General features: G+C 35.5%; 1 protein-coding gene across 23 annotated transcripts in view; it reads left to right on the forward strand.

Moving 5' to 3' along the window:
- celf2.S (CUGBP, Elav-like family member 2 S homeolog) overlaps positions 1-10,777 on the forward strand; it is a 282,887-nt gene extending 272,110 nt beyond the window's left edge. For 7 of the 23 annotated variants that reach the window (XM_041587475.1, XM_041587455.1, XM_041587458.1 and 4 more), the window contains 3 exons: positions 808-1,005; positions 1,891-2,058; positions 5,805-10,777. In XM_041587475.1, coding sequence (XP_041443409.1) covers positions 808-1,005; positions 1,891-2,058; positions 5,805-5,932 — 494 coding nt within the window. In that variant the 3' untranslated portion in view covers positions 5,933-10,777. 23 annotated transcript variants of the gene reach the window in all.
- Positions 10,778-23,003: the final 12,226 nt, after the last annotated feature.

A 23,003-nucleotide genomic window follows, 5' to 3' on the forward strand; every position in this document is an offset into this window, starting at 1 on the left:
ATATCATTCTGTAACTAAAAAATATATTCCCATGTCAATATTTGCATTAAAAACCATAACAGCAGTTAAGTAGCAAATCAGACTACATCTCCACTTAATTTAATTTGCCCTGACTTGGGGTTCAGTGGTGCAGTATTGTTTTGCAGATAAAAATTATTTGGAAATTATTATAATTTTGCTTATGCGAGACTTGTGCCAGACTATTTCAGAAATTGGAATTTAAGACAATTTATAGAAGCAGCTCTATGGGCCAGACAATCAGATAACTCAAACATCAGTCTATATATGACTACTTTAACTTCCTGTAACTCTGATTCTGCAAAATATGTTATTTATAGTGTGAAATATGGGACGGTTCAATTTGATGAATAGATTCATACTAATTTCATACAAGTTTCATTCATAGATTTGTAGACCAAGTCAATAAAAATAATGATATTATATGCATATAATTATAGTATATATAGATATATATATATATATATATTTGTGTGTGTATTTACAGTATATAATATATAAAATACAGTGAATAATGGGGATTGCAATGCAATATTTCAAGATAGAATTGTTGTTGCAATATGTGTTTAAATTGCATGCTTTTTTACAGGTAGAAATGTTGTTGGTGTAACCAATCTGCATTGCATGCCAGTAACTTACAGTACAGTCAACTGTGCTCTTGTTTCAGTTTCCATATGTTTCAGTGGTCATTTGCAGTCATTTTTGGTGTATAACAATTGGTCTATTATTTTAAAAAGCACTAATAAACAAGTGCAATTTTCTTTCTCCATTGTTGGGTTTTTTGTAAAGTTGCTCAAATGCTCTCAGGTATGGCAGCTCTGAATGGAGGACTTGGTGCCACAGGCCTGACGAATGGTACAGCTTGTACAATGGATGCCCTCACCCAGGCCTACTCAGGAATTCAGCAGTACGCAGCGGCGGCACTGCCTACATTATACAGTCAGAGTTTGCTACAACAGCAGAGTGCTGCGGGCAGCCAGAAAGAAGGTGAGAATGTATAGACAATGCGTAGTATCCTTTATCTCGTTTTCTGTACTGAGAAATCTCAATGTAGCTTATCTATAGCTCAGGAAATGGTTAAAGGCTGCAAGGAATGCTGGGATACACTGGATTACCAATAAAACCCCTCACCTGAGTTTAGTTTGAAAGAGAGTGTTTGCAGTTAAAATGGCCTGGGCATAAAATTATTATCTGCCACCTTAGTTTGCCATAGTAATTATTGCTAGGCAGGAAAGGCAGCAACAGCTAGAGGTGGAGCAGCAGCAGTACCAGGTGCAATATGCCCCTTTGATTCCTGCTATCCAAATAGCAAATGATGAAACAGTGGGGAAATGCACCTTAAATGGCTGCTGGAGGACTTCCTGTGTAAAAAAAAGGCAGAAAAGGAAGTTTATTTAAAATGTGGGGCAACCAGAAACTCGAATACACCGTCCAAGCAGTGCAGCAAAAAACTCAATTCAAATCAAAGCAATTTGAATAAAACCTGTTTGATCTAATTCACCCAATTCAACCTTATTCATAAATATGATCATAGTCAAATTTTTAAAAAAAATTAAAAACGAATTTAAACGAGTTTCACACAACTTGAAATTCAAGTGATAATAAATCTGCCCCACAGTGTGTCGAGCAATGCGGCCCCCTGCACAGCCTGGGGCAGGAAGTGGAACACGTGAGCAGGAATAGTAGTGTTATTGCAAACATTTTCAATAAACAACCACTTTTCCCTATATTTCAAAGGTATCATGCACTGACACATTCTTGTTTTTATATAATATGTTTTCTTTAAACCATTGCTGCAGATTTTTTTTAACATAAGCAATAAAATAATTATTAAGGATGTCTGAAAAAAGAATGTCATTTGAGTGATATCAGGTCTCCTTTTTATTTCCTCTCAAGGCCCTGAAGGAGCAAATCTATTTATTTACCATCTTCCTCAAGAGTTTGGAGACCAGGACATCCTACAGATGTTTATGCCTTTTGGAAATGTTATCTCTGCTAAAGTATTTATTGACAAACAGACCAATCTGAGCAAGTGCTTTGGTGAGTAAATATACAGAGAATGATTACATTCAGATATATAATGCTGCTGCTGTTGCTAAAAATGGGAGAGCAATAGTAACCAGCTATATAGCCTGAACTTTGAACTGCTAGCAACTAAACAATTAAAATGTTACCGGTGTTCAATGTTTTTCCCTGATGTAATTATGCTTAGAACAAAAGCATACTTACCAAACCTGAGCTTAGCTTTGCAAAAACCTTCTATGCGGTAACTGTGCAGCTTGGTGTATACTATTATCATGCACCCAAATACATTAGACCATAGTTGGATGGACAATGCCATAGCGTCTAGTAAAGGAATTACAACACCATAAGGGACAGTTCGAGGAGATATAGTAGGCCAAGATCAGTATCGAGAACATTGAATGCTCAAGCATGCTGGACTATTTTTACCTTCATAGAAGTTGCCAAAAGCAAGAGGGAAATAATGTGGTTATTAATGGTTTTAGTCATCCACTAAGCTTATTTAATATTATTACAAGTCTCTAAAAACTGCATTCTCTCAGCAATTTTGTCATTTGTCAAGGATACTGTACCATACCATGATCATAAATGTGATTATCACAGTCACTCTCCATGGTAGTCACACTTATGCAAAATCTAGCACCACTTAACCATAAGGGTTACAAATAATAAAAATAATCTAGTCACATATAGCTTGGCCTACTTTGCAGATATTCAACCAGTAATCTGTATGATTTGAATGAATGGATTTAAACAGAAGGATTTTGCCACTCCTGGATCCCCTGTACCCTTATAAAAGCATAAAGTACACAAAAGCAATAGAACACTGTGATCTGACAGGACTGCACCAGGCTGCCAAAAGGGTACACTTTAATGTCCATTGATGCAGTAATCATGAGTCAATAAGGCCACCAAAATGTTCCTTCACATCATTTCCTGAGTCCTTCGACTTTAAAATCTGAATTAGGAAAATCCCCAGACTCCAGACAGAGTGTTGTCTTTGGGGAATTATGCTAAGAATTACTGGTAGCCATCTGAGTGAGCAAGGACTAGGGTGCTTCCTCTTTTTCATTCTGACTTTATCTTTAGTTTATAAGAATGAAGTATTTTTCATTGTCTTTTTGTCTTGGCAATATTTAACCACTGTGTCATAGCAGACAGTATTAGGGTTTTTTTCTATTTTTTATAATATTCGCAATGTGCAGACACTATAGTTCACAAAGGGAAGTGAATACTACATGACAAGTTGATGAAGTGAGTAAATGAATCTAATTACTTTCTGTGCAAGGAAATGCTGCTGCTATACTATCTCCGTGTCATTTCCAGAATACCTAATCACCCAGTTTTGTGCTCAAGGCAGGCACTCCACTTACTAGGTACTATTTTCCCCTATCTTTTTCTGCTCTCACTCTGCTTCAATGTGAAATCCCTCTGCTGCAGTTTAAATTTAAGTGGAAAGCAATAGCATTTAAGGAGTCTAACTCAGGGATTTTTAATGTATGCTTAACTGTTTACTGATAGAGGCAAAGAAATGCATTTGCAATCATTTTCCTTTGCCTCATATTGTTCAAAGCAATATATATGTTGATCATTATGTTTTGGAAAGAACAGAAAATCTCTCTAGTTAGGTATTTTGCATTTTAGCAGGTGACAGAAAATTTTAATTGTCTACTTCAAAAACAAGACCTTTTTTATTGAAAATGACGCTGTACTAAAAATGTATCTTTAATTGTCTTGGATTTTCTAAAATTGTAGATCCACTGATACAGCTAAACATTTAAAAGTGTCCAAATGCCAAACCTCATTGGAACCCTAGTTTTCATTTTCAAATTTGTACACAGCTGATAAATCTGCTTTATTTAGGGGGGGGGGGAAGTAACACATTGAATCCTTTTAAAGTCACATAACATTGAAGGGCAGGTTTATTATAGTGTGAAATTAGAGCTTTAGAGGTAAATTTATCATTGGGTGAAAAATAGAGTTCACCATTTGATAAATATGCCTCTAACAATCCCATAGAAAGGAGTAGAAAGCAGTTGAATTTGACTGTGGTTAGCGTTCATTTTACACTTAAATCTGCCCCTAAGGGTGTGGATTCAGCTTTGCTGAATACTTATATTCCGATAAACACATTTTGTAATGTATAACTATTGCACTGCTTGCCGCAGTAAAATATAATTAACCTGTAATAACTATTATCATGAAAAAATGAAGAATGATTGGTGACCTTTCAGAACATGGGAGTACCTAGGCTTCTCAGTAAAAAAAAAACAAAATATTAATATTAAAAACATGCCAGTGGGCACAACACACTTTAAGTAGAGGCCTAACTTGTGCCCACAGCAGCGTGCCCTGCACTTGGTTCCACAAACGCAAGGTTATAAATGAGGCCCACTTGAAAGTAAGTCCCATTCCCCCCCCCCCCGGTAATGGTCAAACTGGCAGACTGTAGCCACATCAGGTCCACAGTTCTACTTGCTGTGGCCCATTGCCACTTAATTATTTACATGTAAAGTGAACATAATGATGAGTTGCTTCAATCTGTTCTGATATAATCAACAACATATTAATTGTTGTCAAATGTGTCCAACTTGAATTTAGCAATACAGCCCTGAGTTACTTAAACTTTAATAGAACACAATAATATGAAAAATGCAGAAGAAAAAGGGTAAAAAAGATTAGGAAAATTAAAAAAGTGGATGAAAATAGATAATGGTATAATGATAGAAGACAAAGGTGGGAAGGAGGAGAGAAATACACTGGAAATGAGAAGTAAAAGACACACAGGAGAGCAGATGTAAAACGCAGAAAGTAGGGTGAAATAGGTCTACATTAAAACCTGGGAACTACTATATATACATATTTAGCTTGCCTGCATACATGCAAACTACATGAACTAACTGACATAACTGGGAAAAAAACAGTTGCATAATAGAGAATAATTTGCAAATCATGAAGATTAAAGGATCTATCCTATTTTTAAAGATGGATTAGGCTGTTAAAAAGCTGCACTTTTTTTATTAGCAAACATACCAAATAATATACATTTAAAGTAAAATACACTATAGTTTTAGCTTCAGTTAAATGAAGGGATAATTGAATTAATATTAAAGGGGATCCGTCACCCAAAAAAATTATTCAAAATCCTATTTTATCACATTAGTCAAGCAAAATGAACTTTAATTACACTATATAAATTATTTGAATCTTGCTTCCTTCAGTCTGAGATTTCAAAATTATAGCAAGCAGGCAGGAGCCATTTTGTGGACACTGTTATTAAGACAAGCCTTGCATCATCTCAGAATCTTGTTTGTGCACCAGAATGGGGGACCTGATGTCCATCCCCATGCCCTGGCTACACAATTAAATGGTAAAGAGAACGGGGGAATGTGTGGAGAGCAGTGACATCTAGGAAGTGCTGAATGGAAAGTGAAAGTAATTGTCTGCCCCGCCTCTATGCCACTGGCATAGAGGAGTGGCAGACAATATTTGATTGACAGCTGAGATTTTTAAATGAGCTTACAACAGCTATGAATGCTTTAATAAAAAAATAAATTGGAATTTATGTTTAATTTGAAAAGGACTTTTATTATACAGATTTTTGTGTCTGGGTGACGGGTCCACTTTAAGTTCTCTAGACTCTTCTAGGCATGGTATAATATTACTAATGCTAAAAATGTTGGTGTTTCATTGCTCTGCTTATAAAACTATGGAATGTGATATTAAGTATTATAGTATAGTGATTTATTTCCTCCATTTTTTAGGTTTTGTTAGCTATGACAATCCAGTCTCTGCACAAGCTGCTATCCAGGCAATGAATGGCTTTCAGATCGGCATGAAACGCTTGAAAGTTCAGCTGAAACGCTCCAAAAATGATAGCAAACCTTACTGATCCTAAGCCCAGAAGATTTCTGCCCTTATTTTAACATTCTTAGGGTAAGTCCCATGAGCCAGCCTGTTCTCCACTGGGGGCTGAGGAGGAAAATTTCACCAACGCTCTCCGAAAGAGACATTTATTTTTACATTAAACGCTTCCATTCCCTTCTACCCTAGCCCCCTTGATCGTGCCATTACTCTGGCTATTTTCTTACCCAGAATCCAGCAAGTTGTGTAACAATATTTTGTTTCATTCTTCAGTTCCCATTTTCTTTGTATGACACCTGAATATTTACAATAGCTAAAAAAAAAACTATGTGCAATTAAACTCTACAGCCAATGGTGCCATCCAACTTCTGAAGATGAGTAAAGATTTAAGGACCTGGTTATGTGATAGTGACACCAACAGTTAAGAGTGATATGATTGCCTAGTGTACTTTTGTATGCAAGAATCACTCACAAATAGGCTAAACAAATGAGTCTTTCCACTGCATCAAAATGTTTTTGATGGTTTGGTTTCATTTGGGTAGGTTTTCTGACATAACTGGTCATTATTTATGTTTTTATGATAGATCATAACATACTGCTTTTGTTACTGGTTTATTTATTAATTTATTTATGTTATTATACAATGAGTATGTTTTAAGGCGACGTGTAAAAAAAAAGACTTGGAGATCTGTTTCTAAAGCTACAGGGTTTAAATATAACAAAATGAGTGAAAATACTTGATGTTTCTTGAAAGATAAATTTAATAATAAAGGAAGCCACAGGCCTGTAAATTTTATTTGTAAAAAAAAACATTTCTATTTTTATACAAAATTTTTACTGCCTCAGACATATTGGGAGTTGTTTATTGTTAACTTATTGGATACCTAAAGAGAAGTTCTCAATGCTAGCTAGATACCTTTTAAAAATAGACTCTAGAGTAAAAGATTGTTTAAATAAAAAAATATACCTATTTTCACATCATACCCCATTATGCACAATTCATTCTCTTCCTCCTGTTTGTTTTGTTTTCATGTGGTTTATCTGTTTGTTAGTTTCCATTGGCTAGATAAAGGTTTGTTGTGTGACTTATATTTGTTGTCTGGCACTTGTTCAAGTGGCATTTGTTTAAGTGGCCTCTTTTACCCTGTGTGCCCCTTCCTTCCCAAAGCAACCCATCTGCACTAACCTTAGATGATTTTTTTGGGGGGGGTAGGCTGTTAATTGCAGCTTTTTGGGCAATTTCAAGTAAATGCAAATATAGAATGAAATATAACCTTTAGCATCTGTTTACACTCCTTCACTGGTTAACTCTTTCGGTGCTGGGAATGTCAGAACTGCATTATGTATAAATGGACTACTGACCAGTTCAGCACTGAAGAGCTTAAAAGTGACATTTTTTATACTGCTTAGATTCTGTGTAACTTTATACTCTTCCTTGTTTTTTTTTTTCCTAGAACATCTCCATGCCTGTTAGTTCACCGTTTGCCTAGCATGTCCCTGTGGCGTCTATATAAAAAAAAAGTTTCATCGTCCCGTCATTGTTTCTGATGTCTTTCTGACTTCACATCATGTTTGGTCCTCCAACTGACTTAGTTTGACTTCTGAATTTTATATGTGATCTCATCTAGCTATGAATTCTGGGAAAAAAAGTCAACTGTGAAAGCATTGCAGCATTCACACAAGACTGAAATTTACTATCAGATATTAAAAAAAAAAGAAAAAACCTGTGGCAAAAAAAAAAATTTCTCTTTGGTTTCATGATACAAACAGACTTGAAAGTATTATACAGGGATTAGCATTCTGTCTGGTCACTGTTACCTAAAGCAATATGTGTCCAGGAATGCAGAATGTTGGTTTCTTAATGAAGCAGACAACTTCCTAAACAGTTTAAGAAAAACTGTCTGATTTTAAGTCTCTAGAGCTCTGTAATAGTTTTTACATTTTTCAGGCAGTGTAAAGTTTTTTGATAAGGCCATTTTAGGTGGCTCACTTTCTCATTAAATTATATATAGAGAACCACTTTTTTGTAGATTAGTATAAGAAAATATTTACCCTGTTTCAGGGCAAATGCTACCTAGTTCTGTCACCTTTTGCTGAACTGACTCACAGTTAGACAATCCATGGTTTAATGCACATGAAATTACCTATATTTTATACTGTTTAATTGTACAGAAGAGAAGGTAACTGTATACTGTGTCACATTGGTGCTTCTGTGAATTTAGTTGTGGCTTCATTAAGTCTTAAAAGTCTTCAGTGTTCTATGTAAAAAAAAAAGTTCAAAACAAATTGGTTTTACCTGAACGAAAAATAATTTTCAGAAATAAAGTCTGTTTGCTATGATTTCATGTGAACATAAACTATTCCAGAAAAAAAAGTTTTGTGTTGGCGTGTAAAGAATTGATGTTATTATTTTCTATTGTTGGGAACTTAGATGTGTTTGTGTTCAGCAAAATGTGACCTGTTTTTTTTTCTTTTTTAAAGAAAAAAAAATATGCGGAAAAAAACAGTGCCAAATTCCAAAGGTACTTCCTGCCTAAAGCTTCAGTGTATTTCGTGTACGAAGTAATTTGATAACATGGGTATTTTATTATGTGTTTTGTATAAATCCCTTCTATTTAAAAAAAGAGAGAGGTTACAAAGTTTGTTAACTTGCTATCCTGTGGTCTTGTTGCCTGAAATCGTTATTGTTTGTTAATTCTCTTTGATGTTTTTTGGTAAAACATTGTATACAGTAAGTGCCCATGTTACACTTTTTTAAAACCACTCTTCATATGAAAAGCTGTGAAAGCAAACCTCACCATTGTACTTTCTTCATGGTCTGTGGAAGTCCCTAAGGTGTCAAACGGTTGAACTGCTATTCCTTTTAATTACACGTGCTGTCCTAATGAATCAGGTTATTTAAAGCACACATGGAACTTTTAAGATGTATAAAGCACACGAACACTTAAAGAATTTGTTAACTACACAAAATTGTTTTTTTCTCTAGTATCATCAAATACACATTGTAGAAGCTTAGAACAAAACATTAAACTAAAAAGTGCCATATTTCTCATTGTGATTTTGTCATCATGAATATAACAAAAATTACATGGCTCATGTACAGATCACAATAAATAAGAAAACACATTCTTTTGTTTTTTTAATCCCCAGCAGGAACTGTGTCCTATAGAGCTGATTTGAAAACTTTGCACTCCATAAAGAGTTTGTCATCATGTTAGTGCCTAATATAAATAAACCCATTAAATGCAGTAAGGTCAAACTTGTATGAAGTTATTTTTTCCCCCATGTACCATCATCTGTGTTGAGAAAATAGTTTACTACTGTATTCCTGGCTCCATCCAGATCTATTTGAGGGCTATTTTTTTTATTAAAAACTAAAAAAAAAGCAATGATTATAAATAAGGTTTTTGTCCTATAGATTTATGTGAGTTTGATTAACTTGAAATTTGTAAAATGTTGCCCCTTTGGAAACATGATTCATAAAAGAAGTTACATTTACTATTAATGGTAACATTTTCTAATATATTTATAAATCCTTTTAACCAACTCACATTTGATAAAGAATACAAGAAAATCTCAGCATTAAGCACATATTACCCCATTACACATTGGTACAAGTCAGGGTATTGCACCTCTCTGTATCAGAAGAGATAATTAGTGTGAGGCTAAATAATATTTGATATGTCAGAGGCATTGACTTAGCAACCAAATTAAAACCAGTTAATGTCTTATGTTCTGGGGTAGCTTGAAGTATACAGGTACACCAGGCTTTATAGCTGCATTTAGCACATATAGCGACCCCATTTTCAATAAATGGCGTGCTGTGTGCAATGTGTGCCCTAAACGAAACATGAAAGCCAGCAACATCTGTAGTGGTACAATTAAAGGTCCTCCCCAGGACCAATGTGGTTTCATACCTGGATTGCACTGAAAAGACAGTGCTTAAAGGACTAATATGTTCAACTTTTTTCACCATGGGGATTCTAGTTTTTTTTTTTTTTACTTGTGCAACTCTGAAGTCATTAACTGTATTAATTCAAGTGCTAAATGACAATAAGGAAAAATGCTGTAGCTTCATGACATTCTGAACTACATCATACAAAAGAAATGTATTTGTGTTTCTTTTTTGTGCTATGAGAATTGTTGTTTGTAGATTGAATAATAATTCATTTTGTTTTAAATTACAAATAGTTTTTGAGTATTGTCTGAGAAAAGCCAAAGCTAATGCAATTTTTAGTGGAAACTGTAAGTTCATTTCAGTATTGTTTCTGTATTCTGTTTAATTGATGCATTTTTGGTTCTGTTGTGTGATGGAATTTAAGCCAAAAAAAAAGAAAAAAAAAACGATGAAAAAAACAGGCTTTCCTATTTCTACAAACTGATTGTACTTATGAATTTTGTACCAGTGCAAAATTTTATACTGGAGATTAAAAAACTAAAGGAAAAGGTGTGGCTTACTCTTGAGGGCCTTATTCAGACTGATTCTGAGTTTGAGTTCTGATTGATAAACAAAACGTTGGTTTTGCTTTTAACAGTTACAAACTTTGGCTTGCTTTTTTAATTTGCTTATGTCTAGACTTTAGAATTATGTCTAAAACGAAGCGGTAAGTTTCACTTTTTATTATGTATTGTGCAGTTACACAATAAGGTAATTAGAGTTAGGCGTACACAGTCACTTTAAGTGGATAAATGTATTAGTAAAACAAAAAAATAGAGGTTTGCTTTTTTGCTGTTTAGATCAAAGTTTTTCTGATTCTTCTGTCTTCATTGTGAACATAACTGTGTAGTTAAAAACAAACTTATTTTTGTAATGTATGTTATTGTGTGATGCAGTTTTTGCTTCTGTCTTCAATATTAAACCATTTTCCTAATACTCGTTTCTCTGTGTGTTGTGTTTGTTGGTGACCATCATGTGGTGAAACATCTAAACACTTCACTGTTCTACGTCTTTTCTTTCTCCTTCCTTCTTTCTTTCTTTTGTATTTGTTGTGTTTAATAGTTACAGTCGATTCCACTTAAGTGAATGCCTGATCCATTCAAAAAATACAATGTACAAACATTACATTAATCTTCTTAGCATGTTTTTTTAGTACAATGTGAAAAAAATCATGTTTAGGTTCTTTATAATTTAATTCCTAATATAACATATCCAGCACCATTTTAAAAACGGTCATGTTCTTAAAGCCTTCTTTTCTGCCCTCACTATATTGAACACAGGACTCATTTGTATCTGACAAAGGGTTTTATTCATTTTGAGCAAGGGGTACTTCGTGCAGAAATGTAGAGCCAATAAGAAATATATTTTAACCAGCTATGTGTTTCTCCCTAATGGTCCTAATGGTCACAAAGGCAAATCCATTAATTTTAAAGGGTCAATACAACAGTTAGCATAGGCCTCATATTAGGAGTTATGTGAAAATACATTCCAGCCATTAGTTTAATTAAACAATATCTACTTTTTTTTCTTTTGTCATATAATGCAATATTTGTTTTATGTTTTGAATGTAAACAACAATGGTGTTATAGTGCTAGTAATTACAATATAATAAGACAGGTGTTCTAGCAAAAAAGCAAAGCAAAATAAAAAATAACATATATACAATAAAATATAAGAAGCAGGAAATGTATTTGCATATATTTGGCATAGTTACCAAGGTATACAATATGCCTATTCTTGGTTTATATGGAAGAACCAGTTGCTAAGATGATATAAAACATACTAATATATATTTGGAAGTAAAGATATATGTTAATGTATACACTTTGTAGAACCACTATGCCGCAAGGAGCTGAAAATGATGTCAGATAATAGTGTGTCTACCAGGAAAATTATTTTATCACTAGTCTGCAAAATTGCCTTTAGTATAATGTGGCCCTAACACTACAACCTCCAACGGAAGACTTCAACATCTTAAATGTAATGAATTTGTTGATATTATTTAAAGGGATTTTTTTATTGTACTGTAAATTTTACTTTAGCAGGATGCAAACAAACCTTTAACAATATCAGAAACTATTAAACTATTGTCTCCTTTTTTTCAACCAGTGACCAGCATTAATCTCACTTTCTCTAGTGCCGTTTTGGCTCCTCAATAATATGTGCAATAGGTATCTTCTTTACTCAAGGGTGAACAGTTAGGGCATAGTCTCCACAGAATTTGAAACCTGAAAAACATAGGACATTTCTAAAAAGCAAAAAAAAAATACCGCTTAATCCAGGAAATGGATTTTATTTATTAATTTCCCACACATGATATTACAATAGCAAATGCATTTTCTATGCAAATTAAATTATTAATGACAATGTTAAACAAGTGAAGTCATTTCCACTATTGGACAAATAATTCCTGATAAGTGAATATAATATGCTGTGAGCATAACAGGGCTATTCACTTATCAGGAATCGACTGTACTTCTAATTTGCCAGCATCTTTTGTTCTTCATCTCTGTTATAGTTCACTCCTATTCCTGTGTTATGTTTTCTCTCATACTAGTAATATAGGAGCAACACGATTCTTCTTTCTTTGAAGCATGGAGTGTAAAAAAACAAAATCGTTACCAAAAACGACGCATTAGTTACTAGTACTGGACAAGTCATTTAACATTACATTTGAAAATATCTACAATAAAGACTTCAGAAATATTTTGATTGTTTATATTGTTCCAGAGTCATCATACAACTACAATTGTGTGATCTCATCCGCAAAATACAATTTCAATTATATTTAAGCCATTGTATGCAAACCAAAGCATCACAAATGCATTTAAGTCACTGGAATATTCATTTAATTGTAGTGCAATTTCAATGATTAAACATTTAAAAGCTTCCACAATATTTTAAATCATTTAGATACCTATTATTACATTGTGAATATGTTATTCTTTATTGATATATGTCATAGTGCTGCAAATGGGAAATATGAGAAATGTCAGAACTGATTCTTTGCTAGCCCCTACCTATCTACCTGTACAAACTATGCTGCTATGACTGTCTTGGACAATCAAGGTTAACTTAACTTAAAGCTGCCATAATTGTTATCTGTGTGATTGATAAGTAAAGGTCAATAAACATCCAAACATTGTGTATGAAATATTCTGCAAAACAATATTTAATTTGACTCATTATTATTATTATTATCATTATTATAAAATGTTTTCTTGCAAATGAAAAAAGATTGTTAGTCAATATAATTTATAGACACACTGATGCTGGTTACCCCCACAATGACTACTTTTTTTTCAATTAATGAATGCAAAATTATTTAACTGTAAATTAAATGAAAGTAAAGTAAATTAAGTAAAATGCCAGTGGTCATTAATAAGTCACTGGACCAGTATGAATGTTCCCATGTTGCAACATAACCCCCCTTAGAACAGACTGTAGCCATGCAACAACGTTTTCCCAGGCCTGAATTTGTGGAAAGGCCATCAAGGCCTGGGCCTAGGGCAGCAGGATTTTAGGGGCCGGCATGAAGCCTAACCACACACACATTCGTTTGAAAGCTCTGGGGCTGATCATGAGATACAATAGTTTTTTAAATTTCCCATGCACCAATCCCCAGTGCTCCTGGTCTGATGATAAAAATTTGTGTGCACAAATGAATGGGAGGGGAAAGGGGTGACAAATGGCAGTAGGCCTAGAGGAGTCCAATATGTAAATCCAGCCCTGAGTTTTCCCAGATACAACAGCCAATATAAACCAAGCTGTTTGCTTTTATAAGTGGTATAAAAATAATGAAGCAAACATTTAGGTTACTGGACCTGGTTAAAATTGGCTCCTGTGGCTACATAAACCCCTTAGAGTTCCCTTATTCTTTTCAGCTGTCCTTTTGCTATCACCAAATTATTCTCATATTACAGTACAGTGTAATTTCAAACTAGAAATGAAAGCGTCCTTAACAAAGCAACAATAATAGCATTAACATGCTTTATTATTGTGGTTAACAATGTATTTCAATCAATTACTCCAGAACTAAATTTACTAAGCATTAGCCTTGGACATCTATGGTGATTTAGCAGATTCATGCTAATTTGATTGTGGATCTGGTTCAGTCACAGAGAATGAATCTAAAGCTGAAACAAACTGCAATTAATTAATTCCTTAATGTGAATAAACCTTTGTTCAGAAATGGCCTTGATAACAAACACGCTGGGAACATGGCAACAAAAACACATGAGTTCATTTAAAAGGTAACAAACTAAGTGAAAAGTGCTGAGCCACAAATGATTAGATAAAAATGAATACAAGTTATGTAAAGAAGAGGAACTTAAGAACTAGAAAAGATAGAATCAATGAAAATATCAGCCAGACACAGCTTATAAAGCAGACAAAATGAGCTGTTTCTTTGCAAAAGTGATTTATCAGATCAACAAACACAGGACATGTTTGACTTAGTGGTGCAATAAGACATTTGAAGGAATATAATAAACCAGGGATGACAGGCCACAATACTATTTAGCTTGCCTCTGACCACTATATTTATAACCCACTGAAGTCAAATGGACAAATTCAGGTGACAAAGAAGTTCAGGTCAATACATGGGATATATTATCCTGTTTGAAAAAGTAGTGTAAAATTCCTTGTAAGAAATGTTGCCACTCAATGCTAGTTCAAATTCAAATTTTATTTGTCACATACACAATCATACACAGTACGACATGCAGTGAAATGCTTGTTGCTGTGCAATGCCTTGTTGGGTTGGGAGAGGTCTTTCATAATCTTCCAGGCTTTGGTCTTGCACTGCTAAGTGTAGACAGACAGCAGGTCAGGAAGCTCAGAGCGAATGATGCGTTCGGCCGAGCGCACCACTCTTTGAAGAGCTTGTCTGTCCTGCTTGGTGCTGTTCCCATACCAGGTGCAGATATTTCCCGTCAGGGAAGTAAAAAGTTCTGCATAAGTAAAAGTTCTGAAGCACCCTCAGAGGCAGATGGAAGTCTTTAAGTCTTCTGAGGAAGAAGAGACGTTGACAGCCTTTCTTCGCCAGGGTGTTGATTTGACAGGTCCATGACAGGTCCGGTGTGATGTGAACACCCAGATACCAGAAACTGTTCACTCTCTCCACTGGCGCTCCACCGATGTATAGGGGCTCGTAATTCCTCACCTGCTTTGTGCTAAAGTCCACAATCAGCTCCTTAGTCTTGCTGACGTTTAGGAGGAGGTTGTTCTCCTGGCACCAGTTCTCTAGGTTCCTAATCTCCTCCAGGTAGGTCTTCTTGGAGTTGTCAGAGATCAGGCCCACCACAACAGTGTCATCAGCAAACTTGACAATGGAGGTGATGTCTGATGTGGCTACACAGTCATAAGTGTACAGTGAGTACAGCAGGGGGCTTAACCCTACTTGCTCCAATACTGAGTGAGTAGGAGGGAGAGACATGTTCCCCCACCCTCACTGATTGGGGTCTGTCTGTGAGAAAGTTGAGGATCCACTGACACAATGATGAGCTGAGTCCTAGATCCATCAACTTGGTGTAGAGATTTGAGGGAATTATTGTGCTGAATGCTGAACTGTAATCTATACACACCATTGCTAATACCTTTGTTTATGCCAGAAATAAACATGGTGAACTATCTAGTGATGTTCTATATATTTAAAAATACTTCCTTAATCCACAATGTAATGTAACATATTTCAACATGACTATGCCTGTAGTGTTCTAAGAAATGAAAGCAAAGCAGGTCTGTTCCTAGCCGACATACTAAAACAAAACATTTAGTTATAAATTTCACAATCACAAATTACGACTAAGGCCCATATTTATAAAGGTCGAGTGATAGAGGTTTTTTTTCCCTCGAATGAACTCGAAACTCGAATAGTATCTTATTTAATAAAAAAAACGCAAACCTCTAAAACTTGAACGAATATTACCCTTGATTCGAATTCGAATCGAGTTTTTGGGTCGGTAATATTCGTTCAATTTTTACACGTTTGCGTTTTTTTCTTAAATAAGATGCTGTTCGAATTTCGAGTTCAATCGAGGTAGAAAAAAAACTCATTGACTTTTACATGAATGTGGCAGGTTTTAGGTGGCGATCTCATAACTAAGATATTCCATACACTTGATCAGCTTAGTTGGTATTCTTTGGATATTCTTTACAATATAATATTATTCTTTATAATAGCCCTTTTAAGCACTGGTTAATGTAGATAACCCTTAACAGTGCTTTGTAACAGGAAGAAATTACCATCCCCTCCCATGACTCTATACCCCTTTAAAGAGGATGTAAAGGCAAAAAAAATTAAATCCCATCTTTACTTTCTTTCTCCAGGGAAACGATCATACTTTCAAAGGCGGGGGAGGCCCCCACCTTATTTCCCAGAGTTCAAGCAACTTTGTTTCCCTGTAGAGCTGTCTGCAACTGTGTAGAGATTCGCTTCTATAGCAGAAATGATTTGACCTGTGCTGTTTTGATAATTTATGACAATCCCTAAGCTTAGCCTCCCAACAGCAGCCAAGACCACACTGAGCATGTACATGGTTTTGGTTTTGCAAAGATGGTTTAACATAGTCACAAGATGATGACCCCCTGTGGCCAACTTTGAAAGCATAAATAATTTGTTTAATTAAGCTTCTGGTGCAGTAAGTTCATGTTTATGTTTAGTATACAAAATACAGCATTTATAGCATTATACTGTTTTAGACTTTAGTTCCCCTTTAATACAGTACAGCAGTGATCCCCAACCAGTAGCTCGTGAGCAACATGTTGGGCTACCAAATGGCCAATCAGAGCACTTATTTGGCACCCCAAGAACATTTGTCATGCTTATGTTGCTCACCAACTCCTTTTTCTTCTGAATGTTGCTCACGGGTTCAAAAGGTTGGGGATCCCTGCAGTACAGTATCTGTACTGAATTGAATTTCCTCTTCTGCTCAGCTACCTAAATCAAAAGTTTGTCCAGAATTCCCTGCAAGGATGGCACATCCTGGCTGGAATTAATTGCCCTAGTTTTTGGTCATTGGATATAAGTCAATTTGTGTGCACAATTGCATTAATTATGACATTAGCTGCAATTGCACCTTGTGAGTGCAACAACACTGGAATTCTGAGGATACATGCTATAAACATGGTAATTGCACTCAAAATTGCACTTTTAATACGGCCTTTGCAGTCATAAATGAAGTACATGGATGCTGAAAAAAAAGTCTGGGGGGAAAAACTACCTCTATAAATGATTCATATTATGTGGTAATCAAAGCATAGAGTCTTGAGAGAATAATTGTTAAACAGGTAAGTTAAGGGTTCCACACCTGTTCACTATGCATCTGGAAAACTGTTGGACTGAAACTTTACTACTTGCTAGGAAGTATTTCTATCAATCTATCTATCCATCTCTGCTTAAGTCCCTAAACTAGCAGGGCACTGACCCTTCTGTCTGTCTCTTGGATCTTCTACTACAATAAGGGCTGAACTCCACAGATGTTTTTCGTCGGATTGGCGCAAGTTGGATGTAGTTTCAGTCGTCAAAATATAATTGGACTGAAAGAAAAGTCACAGGTAAAAGCTACATTACATTTGACACAACTGTCGAATGTGAAGGCAGAAAGCAGTGTCTTCATCCGTCTTCATCCGACCTGCGACTTTTCATTCAGTCCAATTATATTTTGCCTCCTGCGACTGCATCTGACTTGATACCTGCATTTTGTCACCACCCCGTTCCACCGCAAAACACTGTGGAGTTCAGCCCTAAGACTCACCAAAGCCAGTCTGATAATAACTTTTTATAGAACTTCCTTCCTGCTGCGGCCTCCTCTCCTCCACACTCCTGGACTTATAATCAGTTTGCTACTCTCCCAGTGCATGCCTAATCTCATGTAAACATGTCTTCCCACCCATACCTCAAAGGGCTTTACATTAACAATGATTTTGCACAGTAAGGAAAGGACAACTCATTGCCCTCTACACATACATAAATGCATAGTTAAATGTTGGCATTCTGAATAAAAAATTCTAAATAGAAATAACTGAAACAGTTTCGATAGTTGACTAACAATTTGACTAACAATCCCAGGTTTGTTCACCAAAAAGGAAAAACATTAATTACCCATTTATCCAAATGTCATTATCTATAAATTGATAAGGGTTAGAGCTGAGGATATGTTTTTTGGTTCAATTATAACTGAAAATGTTTCAATGGTCACAATGACCCATTTTGCTGTTAAGTGAAGAGAAGTGAAATCTGCACATTAAAGAATGTTTCTATATAATTACATATAATTCAATAAATACTGTTTTTAATAATTACATGTTGGAGGACATTGGGTAGGTTACCAGCCAAACTTTTTGTTCAGCAGTGGAAAAAGAATGCACTAGCTGCCACTACAGGGAATAATCTCTATATTCAATGTAAACAGAGGGGGATTGCACACTGAATAAACAGGGTAAATAAGGTGGTATAGCAAAAAAATATATTCAAATAGTTTTAAAGATTCACAAGGAAGAATCAATTTTGTCATATAAACACAATAAGGCAAAACTATCCAAAAAGTTTTATGCATAAGAACATACCACCCAAATTAAGTCAAATACAGATACTCAGCAGAAAGGAAGCAAATAATCTTGCCACAGAATAAAAATTACCCCGACGTTTCGGCTGTTAGCCTTTCTCAAGGGGAATGCTGACATGTACTGCTGTGCACACTATAAATACCCTGGTAAAATAGAATCCAAATTGTCTCCATTGTCATGCACAACACTTTTCCTGGCTGGTGGGGGTCTGTTTGGGCTGCTGTGTGGCCTGTTTGTACCTGAAATGCCAGGGCCTATTTTGAATCTAAGTCCAGACCTGCGCGGCTCCTTACTCTCATTTAGACTCAATGATAATTCATATGATCAAAATTCAAACCTCCACTAAATCACTTGAAAAGATACATAGTATGTAAAGTTTCCCTACATCACAAAATAGTGTAAACCCTACACACACCCCTATCTCGTACCCCATATAAGTGATCCAACCACATTACTAAAAGTGCCAGTGCAATAAATATTAATGTCCATATCAAGTTATAGTAAAAGTATATATCCATCTATATGTTGTCTCGATTCCATGTTTGGTCTCAATCCCTTAGGTAGATTCAATACAGTATCAATTGCAGAAAATCTATGTAAAAATAATAAATAAAATAACATGAAAACCAGAATTCTATACAATAAATCCCATTCCCAATCCAAGCTGATAAAGATTTAACCAAAATTTATAGAATAAGGAGATCAGGAGAATAATGATAGTTCCCTGTTCTCATTCAATCCATTAGGAAAGAGTGTATTTAATCAATATATCCATTTCAATTCACGTTGCTTGAGAAGTAATTGTCTATCACCACCTGTTTCGGTATCATCACTCGTTCTATCCCCATAAAACGTAATTGGCTCACTTGATGTTTTTCTTGGGCAAAATGTCTAGCAATAGGAGATGTGCTCTTATTTAGTCTGACATCACTTCTGTGTTCTCCTATCCTTATTGTTAGGGCTCTAGTGGTTTCACCCACATATAATTTCCCTCTATCATCAATGTCATAAGATCAAGACTGCACTTGTTAAGAATTCTCTCCCAATTTTTACAAAATGTTAGGTCCTCGTTTTCTCGGTTTAATTCCCAGTCTTAAACCCCTAAGTATCCTTTTTACCCTCAAATATCCAATCAATACCTTTCACTGTCAATCTTGTGGCAGTGCAAAATATTTAGAGAAACCCTTGCCTTTACGGTGTATGGATGAGGCATCACTCAGACACTGCATTTACAGCTTGATATTTTCTATTTCCTGCTGACTTCACCCCATTGTTTATTGTGACCTTTCAAGTGAATACATTGCCAGACCTGGCAATACACCTTCTATTTTTCATAATCACATTGCATTGGCTTTAGAGCTCTTACAAGAGCTCGATTCTATTAATCATTTTATAAATGAAAAGTTGGTTTGTATTGTTTCTTTCCTATTCAATATTTGAAGATGTCATCTTCTCACAGGTGATAAGTTATTCTGAGTGAAAAGTATAGCTCGCTGAAACGTGAAACTACTTTTCAGTTGTTGCTATTGCTGTTTTTATCTGTACTTTTCACACTTCAAACTCAGCTGCTTTCAGGTGGTGAATATTGTTTGGGATTGGTTTGGAAGGAATAAGAAGCAGGAGCACCAAGAGCTACATGCATATATTACAGTGCTGGTTGGCTTTCCTCCTGTTGGTCCAGAAAGTGACAAGCAGCATAGATAATTAATATACCGTAAGGTCATCTTACCGAATTGTTCATAACCATGCTAACCCTTTGTGAATAGGGTATACTTCTCTGTGCAATTATATATGTTTTCTTAAAAAAGTGGGCAATGTTAAAACCCAACTTGTACCAGAAACTCCTTATCCAGAAAGCTCAAAATTATGGGAAGGCCATTCCATTTTGTGCAAATATTTATTTATTTTTTTAAAAAAATTCCATTTTCTCTGTAGCTATTAAGAAGTACCTTATATTTGATAGTAACTGAGGGGGTTACTTGTTTTGAGCTTATTTGTCATATTTTGCATTACAGTTAGGCATTCTTGCATTGACGGGGATGTTTTACTGGTGTGAGTCCTTTCTTGTTTATTCAGCTAAGGTACGTAAACATTTACACCTGCACAAAACTATTATTAAACTATTATTAAATAAAAACATAGTACAGGGCTATAGTTTGTAAAAAAATAAAATAATTATAAATAAATTCAGAAGTCTGTAGAAAGACATAAATCTATTTTCCTGTATTGGGCTTGCGCACTTTACAAAAATCACCAGCACAAGTTGGTATTACAAAAGCCGTCTCTTTATAAAAGAATCAAAAGTGGTATATATCAAACATAGCAGTAATAAATTGTGCACAAATACAAATCAATAAAATGGTAATAATACATACCAACCTATACATAATCAAGGCAAAAGAAAGCAGCAAGAAGCAGGTGCACTTGCCAGAAATGAGAATAGCCCTGACGTTTCAGCAAAATAGCCTTTATCAAGGGGAATTCTGATGTGCAAGGGGTTACCAAAGGTATAAATACCATGTTGAATTGACCTCTAATCCTCCATTGCGGCACAAGCACTATGCTTTCGGGTTTGTGACGTCATTAATAAATTATATTAATGCACTGCCTTGTTGTTTTGCTGCTTTATGAAATTGCTAAGTCTGTGTACCTTGTACTGTCACTTTAAAGAATAAAGTAGAGTATTTATGTAAATGTGTACCCTCTTGTAAAAAATGTCTCGCTATTGGGAATGTGCTTTTGCTCAATCTAACATCCCTTCTATGTTCTCCAATTCTGACATTCAAAGCTGTAGTAGTTTCTTCTACGGATAATTTCCCATGTAGGCATTTTAAATGTATACAACTTAATCACTGGCAGTGATGTAATCCCTTATTTCATAACCCTTCCCTGTCATGAATGATAGAATTTGTAAGCATGCACCACAAATTTAAGAGAGTTAACAAAGTTAACGCACCTCCCACACTTATACATCCCCTAAGCATCACTTAACCAAGTATCTTGCTTCATGGGGAGCTCACTCAATGCATGGACCAATTGATCCCTCAGGTTAGTTGCTCACTTATATGTCATCTTTGGTAAATCTGCGACCCAAGGTCTAAACATTCATCTGCATAAATGCCAATGTTGGGATATTATATTTTTCACATCCAGATTGGGATGAGTATGTAGTCGCAAATGGCAGTCTATCCAATTTTTTAGTTGCTTTTTTTGATAATAAATCAGTTCGAAGGGTGTTCTTAGCTTTCCTCCTGACATCCTCCAAGAGATTAACCTCATAGCCTCTGCTTTTGAAAAGGGTTTGCAAGAGCTCTTCTGATCCCTGCCAAATAAAAAAACATCTTTGTCTGTGTATGGGAGCCAGGTAAGTACATTGGGCCAGAATTCATGATTCTTATATACAAAATCATTTTCAAACCATACAATATATAGGTTTGCATATGCAGGGGCTACATTTGAGTCCATTGGTGTCCATTGAAGTTCTAGTGTTCCATCAATAAATACTCCTGACTTCTACAAATTAGATGCTGCTGACATTATTAATGTTGTGTGCCTTCAAGCACTGGAAGTGAGAACATCTCCTCTCTGAAAATATTTGCTGCAACTTGTGATTCATGAAATGCACATGCTAGTTAAATGCTAATTAGTGCCTTATACACAGTTATATACAGGCTGCAACCGCTTTACACTGGAAAAATGGGGGAAAACTGCAATTACCATCTGAAAACTTGCACTTTGCACAATGTGCTGCATATAACTTTGTACCTTACAATGTAACCAGGATGCATGAATGCTAATAGACTACATACAACATTTCAAGGAGAAGTGGATGATCAACTGTTTATAAGGCTGCAAAGATGTCTACAAAAAAGAGAATTGAGAAGTGATTTGCCCGAATGAGAGCCAGTATGGCATAAGATCAAGCAAAGGGAGCAAAACAGTAATGTGGTCAGGGAATACAGAATATGGTCCAAGAACCGGATGAACTACTGCAAAACAAAAATAAGTTTATCATATGGTGTGATGAAGTAAAGGAAAAAAAGTAGGAATGCTTAATGTTTAAAGTAGATTTTCCTGAGAAAGAAGAATTCCACTCATGTCACCACAATGATCCCCAGGTCTTCAAGAAAAGCCTCCACAGAAAAGCATGGCGTGTAAGACAGTGTCTTTGGATTCAGAGGCGGGTCCCCCTTTGGAGGGGAGCATGCAGAGGTGAGGAGCACAAGTGGAGATAAGAAAGCCTGTGACATCACAGGGGGAGCGTATGGAATTAAGGCATTCCAGCAGGGACAAGAAAGTCCAGACTAGGGGTATGCAGAAGGTTCTTCAAGAGGTACCTGTCCAGCATCCTCCAATCAGTGTTCCCTAGGCAGGTCACTCTTCTGCCTACCACTAGTTCCAGCCCTATTTCTATTTAAGCCCCTTTTCCTATAGCATGGAAGTCGAAAAATTCAATGATTCAGTATAATCATTACCATGCCCATACACTTAAAAACAGAGTCTCGGCATACTTAATCATCATTTCTGTATTCATCAAAGTTAAGATGTTCTTCTGAGTCATGCGATCTGACAGCATCATTGTTCATATCAACAT

The sequence above is a fragment of the Xenopus laevis genome, chromosome 3S, assembly GCF_017654675.1.
Source record: "Xenopus laevis strain J_2021 chromosome 3S, Xenopus_laevis_v10.1, whole genome shotgun sequence".
Lineage (NCBI taxonomy): Eukaryota > Metazoa > Chordata > Amphibia > Anura > Pipidae > Xenopus > Xenopus laevis.